At 39.2% G+C, this 11,006-nt stretch overlaps 1 protein-coding gene across 8 annotated transcripts in view; it reads left to right on the forward strand.

Moving 5' to 3' along the window:
• The window catches only part of CDC14B (cell division cycle 14B), an 82,385-nt gene extending 76,848 nt beyond the window's left edge, over positions 1-5,537 (forward strand). For 4 of the 8 annotated variants that reach the window (XM_077817444.1, XM_077817449.1, XM_077817446.1 and 1 more), the window contains 2 exons: positions 557-622; positions 882-5,537. In XM_077817444.1, coding sequence (XP_077673570.1) covers positions 557-622; positions 882-921 — 106 coding nt within the window. In that variant the 3' untranslated portion in view covers positions 922-5,537. The remainder of the gene's footprint in view (positions 1-556; positions 623-881) is intronic. The other 4 variants (XM_077817448.1, XM_077817445.1, XM_077817450.1 and 1 more) reach the window with 2 other exon arrangements.
• The last annotated feature ends 5,469 nt before the right edge of the window (positions 5,538-11,006 follow it).

Consider the following 11,006-nt stretch of genomic DNA (forward strand, 5'->3'; position numbering starts at 1 on the left):
CCTCCGCCTCCCCCACCTTGTGACCTATCCAGTAGATGCTTGAGAAATTCCAACACCAACGGCATGAAGTAAAGAAACTAACAGAACCCTCTTCCCTTCAAAATGGATAGGAATTAAGCTATTGTCCCACTCATTACACTGTTAGCATTCCATGTATTTAACAAGTTCTTGAGCTCCTTTGTTGTTAGCAATTTAGAAGAGAGGAAATAGTGTGTGTATTGTGAGGATTTGGGGGGTTCAATGGAATTGGACTATAGGAATCATTATGCCAAGGAATAATTGTGGTCCTGTTAGCAGGAAAGGGGAAACATATGCAACAATTAATTTATAGGTCTCTTAGCTTTTTTTCTCACTGGAGAAGCATGTCATAAAAACTAACGGAGGGGTACCCTTAACCCAATATGCTTTCACCATTGAAGGGAGTCATTAAGCAACATTCTCCTCCCATGTTGAGATGGAAATGGCATGCAGCATACCAGAGCTTTCAGTTTGTGATCTAATTCTAGCTTTAAAAAAATTAATATTTCTTTTCCATTCTTTTCTACTTTTCCCACAGTCTGATACCTCAGAAGGAGAAAAGGAAAAGGAATGCTTTACAGCAAATTCGCTTAATGAAATTATGGTACTTTGAATCCTCTGCTTTTTCTTTACAAAGGCTTTTTTCCTACTCTTTGTAATCAGAACAGTAGTCTGTGCTTTCTTTACAATTGATAAAGTATTCTCTATAAAAGTATCAAGTCTTTAAAATTTTTCTTTGTAGTATTATGCTTAACTTAGTTTACACTGGCAGAAATGTTTGAAAGATTTTGCGCTTGCTTTGTTTTTTGAATTTCAAATCGGATGGTTTTTATTCCTCATAAATCTGTGTTTTATCATTTTAGTGGTCACTCCATACCAAGGACCAGGACAGTGCTGCGTTAAGTAAAAAGAAGTGACTGAAGAGGATGCTGAAGGGGGAAAAAAGGAATATTGCTATGGAACTTAATTTCTTTGAAAGGAAAGACATTTTCACTGCAAAATGCAGCTAAGATTTAGCAGAAAAACTCCTCCTACTTCGCAGAAGAAAACGACCTGTTCAAGAAGCTTGACACAGTTCAGCTTTCTAATTCTAAAAATGTTCTCAAATGTTAAAAAAAAAAACCTTGTAAATTTAGACTCAGGTGTAAATATCTAAACTCTCTATTATAAAGAGGGTTTACTAGTGGGTATGATGCATGTGTGTAATTGTGATGGCAATCACTTAGATGCTGGCCACCATAAGAAGTGAAGATGTGGTGGGAGCTTTTAAATATTTAGTTCACTGTTGTCTGTCCAAGCTGGTCTCAGTCTCCAATACAGAGCAAAGCTTGGGAAGGCAAGATTTTATTCTCATAACATTGTACTTTCTTGTTGATTTGGATAGCCTTCCTTATTTTATATGGATTTTTTTATGAAGCTGTAATGTTAAATATCCAAACTAATTACTGTACACCAAAGAGTGCTTTATTTCAAAGGGTTTTTTTTAAACAACTTAACTAAAAGCTGTTAATTGTTTTATTAGTAAAAGCTTTTAGTTGCTCAAAAACATTGATTTTCCTACCAGAGTTTATAATTTTAAAGCAGCACCATCAACTTAGTTTTCAGCTAACAGTGTAACCTTTTACCTACTTGTGCTAGAGGTAATACCTAAGGTTCTCAATCCTAAAGTTTATGCATCAGACCATGCTTTATGGTCATTGTCATGGTTTCCCTTGTTTAATCATTTTCTTCCATACTGTGGGGCGGTAGTGGGGAAGAGGGACACTTCAAAAAAATACGGAATTGTGATTATAAAACCACTGAAATTGGCAGTGGGAAACAGGTGTAGTCAGTCATTCTTTTAAAAATGGTTATTTCAAGGTTTCAGTGCTCCTTTAAACATCCAGGTACTTTTGGTTTAAAAAAAAAAAAAAAAGAAAAAGTCCTGGATACCTAATTATCTGTTAAATGTGATTGTAATTTTTTAAAGGTGACCCAGGATTTGAAATTTTATTTATTTCCTTTTCAATATCCTCTTCTAAATCAGAAAAGTTTTTCCTCCAGATTTATCCTATTATATTTGAAGTTTATTTTCCCCCTAGTATCTTTGTTTGCCAGCATCACATTTGACATGTGTAAATGCCTCAGAATAGATCTGCTACTGCATAGCCAACAGTAAAAAGAGGTTTGTTTTCGTGAGTTCTGTATAAATACAGTCTGGGGAGGAAGGTTGAAATGTTACTCAACAGACTTTTTTGTCCTGAAGGAAGAAGACCTGTTGTCTTGCAGTGGGAGGGAATGTTCCTACTAAATTTAAACAGTGCTAGGCAAGGTTCAACACCTAGGTCTAATTTACATCCCCTGTTAAAGCATTAAAAAATCATAATGGTAATTGAAGGGTGTTGCCTAGATAGTGTAAGTAACAATATGTTGACTTGACTAGCTTTTGATGCTAAAGGGAGAAGAGTAATAGTCCAGGATATGGTTACTTATTAAGTTAATGGAAGCACCTCCCAAGTTGTTCTGAAACTTTTAATTATACAAACTTGAATGTAAAGAATATAGAAGAAAAGGTTCTTCCAGTATAGAATCAAAACCTTGAACAGGTATTTAATATCTTTTCTTTTTTTTATAAGAAGAAACCTCTTTGAGTCCTCTGACTTTGCTCCTTTGCTTTGTACAGCTTAGAGACTCTTGTCTTCAGGGAAATAGTAATCTTTGTGTTTATATAGCCTTTCAAAACAATTGGTAGTGAGGGGCTGAGCCACATCATTCTGGGGACAAGAGCCTTGCTAACTTTGTGAGGGGAGGAGGGACAAAATGAGTCAATGGTTTTTTTTTTAAAACAATTCCCTCTCTGCTAATACAGCCCCTTTGTTTTTTTTTATTTGGAGTAGAGGAGCACTCTTTACTCTGATCAAGAATTAGAATCCCTGTGGTGCTAGACTGGTGCGTCCAACTTCCACCAGTGACCTTGAAGAGAGAATGTGCAGTTAATGCTGAATTGAAAATGTGCTCCCGGAACCATCCGTATGGATTTTTTTAAAAAAAACCAAAGTGTGTGTGTGTCATCCCAGGCCCTGTGATGGCTGCCTCCCCCAGACCTCTCACTTTTGCAGCTGCAGTTCTTGGGTGAGCCTGGAATGCTCTGAGCACCTGCCTGCTGTGTTGCAGAGGAGAGTGTAGCTGTGGCTGCTCAACAGCCTTACTTCCTTGCTGAGTTGTTGGAGCCAAGGAGAGTAGGATAAGAAATTAACTGACTCTGCCTCAATGCAGGGGAGCACCTAGTAAAGGGTGACTCCCCTCTGCCCCATCCTTTCCAGCAGCTGCCCAGGGCAGCCCAAGAGAGCAGGGAGATAAAGACAGAGAGACAACACTCAATTAAAACTCATGATTCTCTACCCCAATCCTGGTCAGAGCCAGCCTGGCAGTTGCTCTTAACTTGTGCCAGCTAACAGTCCCAATGGGACCGTCTGCCTGTTGAGGATAGCCCAAGCATAACACACTCCACTCTCTCACCCTTCCCTGCTCCCCCTCCTGGGCACCTCTGCCCTGCTAAACTGGCTCCATGCACTCCAGTTGGGTAGAATCCCCAGCAGGGACATTGTGAGGGATTCCACTCCTTTTATTACCTGAGTGATTTCCCCCCCTCCATTTGTAACAAATTTATTAGGCTCATCTTCATTATTAATATACAAATAGGAATGGCATTGATCCAGTGTGTGCATGGTCAAGAGACTGATGGTTTGTGAAAATGGTTAGAGGAATTTTACTTGTGCATCCAACAACCAAGACTTACAATGCAAGGCAAGAGATTTTGCCTCCAGTGTAACAACTGGTGCTCCTTGACCTTTTTCAAAAATAAAATGTTTGCCTCTAAAGCTGAAAGGATTGGACATCACAGTGCTAGGTGCTGTACAGGTAACTATTTTTTTAAAAAATGTCCTGACCCTGGGGAGGTCACAGTTATGTTTTTTACAAGCCTAAACAGCTGAATGAGGGGAAGGTAGGGTGGTTGGGAGGATTAGTTTAAAAAAACACAAGAAGGCTTTTGGACAGTAAGTAGTAGTTTTAACTTCCCAGCTGCCTACCCAGTTCTTTGCTTTTTAGGTATTTTCATCTTGTGTGTATGTTTGTGTTTTTACCTCAGCGCTAGAGTGAAACTGAGGAGATGTCTGTTGTTGGCAAATATTGAACTGATTTGTTCAGTTAAAGTCTGCCTCAAAATAATTTAATGGGTATAAGTTGCTTATACATATGCACAGTTTGAGTTGTTTGAACTGTCCGTTGAACCTGAAAAGAATCAGACTAGGGTTTGTTTGTTTGTTTTTTAAGAATCACCCCAACATATGAAGTTTTAACAAACTTTGAAATTACATTTTTAAAAAGCAGATGAACTCTTGGACTTTCAATTTTGTATAATTGTTTTAAACATCAAGTACTGATTTTAATTGAAAAACAAAGCCTGTCACAAATGTCTATTACATATAGTGAAAGTCTCTAAACAAAGTTTCACAGTTTTGTTAGGTATGAAGATTCTGGGTTACCATTTTTCACCTCTGTACATCTTATAGTTGCGGAGAAACACAGAAATGTTACTGCCATTCTTCATTTGAATATTCAAATCAGCATTGCTGTATAGTGACCAGCATTACCTCCTCATATCCTATGTAATTTTAACATTTAGCTCGTACTTTCAATCTGACATTTGCCTTGCGTTTGCACCATATGTACCAAAGTTGTCTACATGCAATTCTGAAAGCAATGGGAGAAAGCACTTCTTTTCTAAAGACTTGTGAAAGCGTGCCAAATGGAATGTACATCTAAAACACCGCTGGAGACCTTGAACTTGTGTGTGCTGAGAAGCTAGTTATCCCTGCTGTGATGCATTTATAATTCTGCGTGGGTGGCCTATCATTTTTTCCCCATCCGCCCTTTTATACTGAGATATATAGTGAAAATGCTACTTAAAATACATAGTAACTATCTCGGGTCAAGTTGCTGCTTTTCAGCAAAGTGTCAGTAATTTATATTAAAGTTACTCCCAGATCTTGACCTGTTGTTCCGACTGTAAATAGGAAATTGCTGCAGATGTGCTGCTGTTTTTAAAGACTGGACAAAAACTATTAAGCTAGGATTTGTATCAAATGTGACGCACATTCTAAGTGGAAGAAAAATCAACAATTATGTTCATCAGATTATTCTGCAGGTTTATATTCCTGGTTTGCAGACTTTCATTTGCCTTGGGTACAGAGTCTGGAAAGCTCTTTAAACCTTACTGAATACTCAATACTGCTCACCCTGATTTTTTTTAACTTGTATATTTCTAATCCTATTTTTTTAAATCCGATTGAATGACAGAATGGGAGTTTTATTTTGCTGAAGGTATTTTTAAGATAAAGCCTCATAATGTCTTGTAAACTTAGTTTGATATGCATTTGTCATTTGGAAATCTTGCATATTGTAACTTGTTTTATACAAAATATTGAATAGTAATAATTGTAAATATGAATTGTGTACCAATAAAACTATTAACCTGGTGTTTGTTATGCCCAACAACCTCGACAATCAGATTGGTCAGAGTCTGCATTGGTGTGGGTGGCTTCCAGCAGTAGATCAACAAATGGTAACATTTTTGTGACTGTTCCCTGAAATGCATAATATATTAATCATGCCTACCTGACCAACATAATCAAAGGGCAAAATTGTAAGGGATAACTTTTCATTTACTAAAATAACTCCTAATTCTCATGAATAATTCTTGCCTTGGTAAATATGTTCACTCTGTGAAGACACTTACCTCTAGCAAGATTAGAGGAGTGAAATTCAGGAAGCCAAGGTTTTTTGTTTTTTTTTTGACTCCGCTACTGACTTTGCTTTGAGCAAATCACTTAACCTTCTTGTGCATCTTTCCCCACCTGTAAAGTAGGGATAGTACCTACCTTTGTATAGTGCTACAAGATGGAAGAATAAAAGATAAAAATATCAAGTGAAAAGTGTATAGTATCAAGTTTTATTGAAATGTTCATAATATAATACACATTGCAAAAAAGGGTCCATTGCAGACTCTTAAACTTCAAAATTTCACAAACTCTAAAATTCTGTATAAACTCAACAATGGCCAAGCTGGGCTAGCCTAAAGTCAACCTTTGCCATTGGTGGTTGTCTCTGTCAAACAACAAAAACACACTAGGCTCAGCTAATCAGCAAACTTTTAAAACTGTAACACAGCCTCATCCTTCTTCCCAAAAGCACAAATAAACCTTCCTCCCATCCTCCCGATATGTTTCCCATGCATATATCGTCATCCTGTTGGTCTTGGACAGCAAAATGCTAATCTTCACTTCTCATCCTTTTCTGCTTTGAAATTGGTTAAAGATAATTATACTTTTTACAAATAAAAAAGGTTTTTCATGACCTGAATAAGCTGCATGCTGGAGAATGAATGAGTCTCACGGTCACTGTTCCCTCTAAGTTGTGCACGTGCGTGTGCGCACACAGATCTGAAGCCCCACGCACACGGCGAAACATTGCGTGCACAAAAATCTGCACAGAAGAAAATTTTTGCGCACATGGCCTGTCAAAAATTAGAGGGTACATTGCTCATGGTAATAGATATATCACTGTGTGTAATTGTTCTGAGCCTGCGTGTCAATCAGTGACAACGTATCATGGCAAAGACCAACAGAGCAGAAACACTTTTTTAAAAAAAATTATACATAGTCCAGATCTCCAGGGAGGAAATGACAATGACTGGCATCCCAAGGGAGAATGTGATGTCCTGTCACAATAATTTACTCTCTGTTAAGAGTTTGGCACTATGCTGTGTTGTTTTAAAAAAGCAGGGGGGTTATCTCAGGCCCAATGGGATAAAATGTTAATGAAACCGGTGCTCACTTTAGAACACTAAGTATGGGTTTGGGGTTTTGTCAAGTTGTTGCTGGCTTACTTCCACTGTAACCATGACCATTGATCTTTTAAACCTTTTACTGAAGATGCAGGAAAAAGGAAACAGATAATGCATTTGAAACAAAATATTAAGTAAGGCTTTCATGTTAACATTACCCTTTATTCCCTTCAGCTGTGAAGAGTTTTTAATAAGAAAAATCCCTGTTTGACCGTCTTAAAGCTGGTATTAATTGTACTTTTTGGGGGGAAAGTAGTGAAATGAAATGGCCTAGAGCTGTTGAGGTGCGGTTTTCTTTCCTTGAAGACAAACCAAGAAACACAAACGAGAACAGAAAAGAGTAGAAAAAATGCAGCTCCTGCCTTTGGCACTGAGTGTACCTTGCAACCTTGCTGCTGGAGAGTGGTGGACACAGCCCACTCTTAACCACTGCGATCAGTCAAATTTATATCAGCACTGAGCTGTTTATGGCATAGGTTTTAGCTGCCTCACGGGTCAAACTCACAGCAGTGTCACTCGAGGTGGGAGAGAGAGAGGAAAGAAGAAACTAAGTGGGGAAGGAAAAGGGTACACAAGGGAGGTCGTGGCAGCACATCTCCCATTCCAGATGTTCAGCAGTCAGACAAGGAAGATGATGACAGCACTGATTCCCTCTCTTTGATAGAGTAAGGCCAGCATGCGTTTCAGGATCAGGATGATAAGGATACAATAGTGGTGGTGTGTCCCCCATGAGGTGGCAGACGAGATGGAGAAACTTGCTCCTTTCAGTCCAGCTGTTCCCACTGTGACCCCCCCCATAAACAATGTCCAAGAAGGGGTGACAATGTCATTACATTAACCCATCAATCGTAAACGTTTCCTCCCATTTCTACAATCTTTTAGCTCTTTATGGCACCCCAGCAGCACTCCAGTCAGCTGGTGCCTTCACCAACAGCCTTGAATATTCTTTGTCACCAGTTTTTGAACCTAAACAATCCAGTTTGTGCCAGTATATTTGCCTCTGACATTTTCTAACTTTTAAGAACAGTTACGTACCAGGCTGAGTTGGATTTCTGTTACTTTGGTCATATGAGAGTAGAGGCCTCTGCGCCACCTCTGGAATTAAAGATTTTGTTTTGCCTATAGTTTCTATTTGTCAATATTGCAAAGTCTCCACACTTGACGGTCTGTGCAGGAAATGGAACAGAATTTTTAAAATAGCAAAGGTGGTGTGGATTATCTTTCAGAGGCTTTAGAAAACCTGTGATGTTTGTTTTCCTGATTCCACATGGTGAGTAGTATATCCTGAAGCACGAGGATGGAGAAGACTTATTTTTTCTCTAGTAGATGCAGGTGGAATCATACCCCATACTGTTACATTCCACAGAGTAACTGCACATGCTAGAAAAAGTTTTTCTGTTTTTAAATGACCAATTTGTCCCTTGGTTTGGTTTTGTTCTTTCCTGAGTCACCTAGTATTGGATGCTGTCAGACAAAGGATGCTGTACTACCTGAACTATTCAATTTAGTAGTGCGTATGCAGATTGTGAAAAGAGGACAGTGGTTGCTTAAGAAAACATGTCAAAACCAGAAGCCTTGTGTTAATGCCCTTCACCTGTCGTAGAGGTGAGGCTACAGTCACTGGAATTTAAATGAAAGGAAAACAGTAAAAGGAATTAACTACCCTATATGTTTGTAGGGTAGTGGGGAATTGAGTGCTTTTTCTCCACCCTCATGGCAACACTTACCGTTCTACTTTGTCACTGTGACTGGATTCTGGTAACTATTGAAAAGCTTCAGCCACTGCAAGAAGTTTTCCTTTAGGGTGAATTATTCATATAATGGAGCATTTAGGATTGTTGCTAGGATGGTCTTCCTGCTCAATGGAAACTTGTCCTTGAAAATAGACTTCTACTCCCTCCTATTGGTAGACCTTCAAAGGGAAAAGGAACAGATGTGTGGGACCAGCTGTTATTTTTTTCATGGCTATGGCTGCCATATTCAAAAGCATTGGGCATGTCAGGGAAAACCACCACCTTTGTCATACAGCTCCCTCCAACCTAAGGCTTTCTGAAGAGCTGGTAAATGAGATTCTTGTAAATTGTCACTCCAGTTCCTACTCAGAAGCACCGACCAGACATGCAAAGCATGAGGCATACACACTGAAACACAGGCAAGAGGTCTCATTTTAATTAACTGGTACTGTCTGTTGTGGGGCACAGCTGCCCAACACCGCCTGCTCATTCCATGCCACAGTTTCCACCTCCCCAGGGTTTTGTCATGCCTGGCATTCACATTGTTCAGGCCTCAAGCTGGGTCCCACTGAGTTTAATCTCCTTTTGGGGTTAAGACATTCACACACAAGTTCCAAGGAAACAAAAGGTTGTGCTGAGTCTTTCATTTTAAAATGCATCAGAAGCGAGTTCCATGCTATCTCTACAAGTTGTACTTAAAACTCCAGGTTCCAGTTGTGTGTGTCACAGAACACATTCACTAAAGCAAAATGACTATTTTTATTTCTAAAGCTAACCATACCATGCTTGTCCAGCTTCTGTTCAGACGAAAGGAACCAAGTCTTTTGAGGAAAAATGGTTTTCAGCATCACCCAACCATGCTATTTGTAAAATAGGTTCTTCCTGTCTGTGAATATAAATTCTGACTCTTTTTCTCCATCCCTTTACCCTCGATGTATCTGTGACACTCTGCTAAGTTTAGATAATGTTCTGGTGGGAGGGAAAGGGCAGGTGATTAGAAAGCTGTGGAACAAGCTTTCCTGCTACAACATGCATCAGAACACTCAAGGTTTGTCTTAAAATAGAAGTCTAAATACAATGCTCTACCTAGAACTCGATGTAAATAAGGCAGTCAGATCAGATCAAACTGTAGTAAGGCTGAAGCACCATCTCTGTGGATTTTGCACACAAGCTTCTATGGTCTACAACAATTGCAATCAACTGTTCTCCAATCACTAGCAGTTTTGGAAAAGGCAATTTACATTGTCATTTAACAGCTCATCTCCCTTTCTGCTGCTCAGGCTGAAAGTGCAGATGCTGGGTTCCTTTTCCTGTCTTGCTCGCAGAGACAGGATCTGTCCTGCTTCTTTAGCCTGCAATACTTCCCTAACCAAGGGGAAGTCTTGCTTTGTGAAAGCCTGGCCTTGAAAAGCCCAGAAGGGTGGGAGTGTCTGTCTTGACCAGACCACAGAAAGCTATATGAACTACCTATTTATTACAGCAGCAGCCATGGGGAAAACTGGAGGAAGAGAGACACTCTAGACTAAGTGAGCAAATCCTGGGCAGTGGTTTCTCTTCTGTTCCATACAGACTCAAACCACCCTTCCCATCATGCACTACTTCCTGAAAAGTACTCAGAGAAAGTATTAAGTGCTGAGACTAACATATACCTGTCAGCTGCAGTTCATTCTCATCCTCTCCCCAGCAGCAGAATTGTGCATGCTTTGTAGTATTTTGGTAGGGTTTATGTACATATCGTCAGCTGTAAATTTATATTTGAGAAGGCAAGGTCAAAGAATGGAGCATCGGTGTAGTCATGAAACGAGCCAAAGAATTAAATGATGGCTAAGTCAAGAGGGTTGGATTTTGTAGTTTCTGGACCCTTTGCCACTGTTCATAAACAGGAAAAATAAATATATATAATAATTTTGAAAGACTAAATCAATGCTGGCAGCAGGCAGGACTCTAGAAACAAATAACTGTTCTCCAGTATCAGAACTGTGGAAGTGGGAGTTAAATGAATTAATCATTAATTTTTCAGAGCTATGATTCCATTGCACCTTTAGAAAAATAATTTTAGACCTAATGCAAAATTGTTCAAAGATAGCAAAAAAATTCCAAATTACATTCATAGCCCTTTGGGTTTTGGTTACATGAGCTTGCATGTGCTAAGCAGATTCCAACATAATTAGAAGTTTGATGGTAGACCTCAAAGAAAAACTCAGCTGCTATAAGGAAAGTGAGGTTGATATAGTAGGTTGAATCTGCCATGCACCCATACTGAACCCATTCCCAACATGGAGCAGTGCTGCTGTCAGAAGAGATGAAAATTCAAGGTCTCAGCTGGGAGTCCTCATTAGCATGCCCACTGTAATTTCTGTAACAGTTTT

Source organism: Eretmochelys imbricata, chromosome 5, assembly GCF_965152235.1.
Source record: "Eretmochelys imbricata isolate rEreImb1 chromosome 5, rEreImb1.hap1, whole genome shotgun sequence".
Lineage (NCBI taxonomy): Eukaryota > Metazoa > Chordata > Testudines > Cheloniidae > Eretmochelys > Eretmochelys imbricata.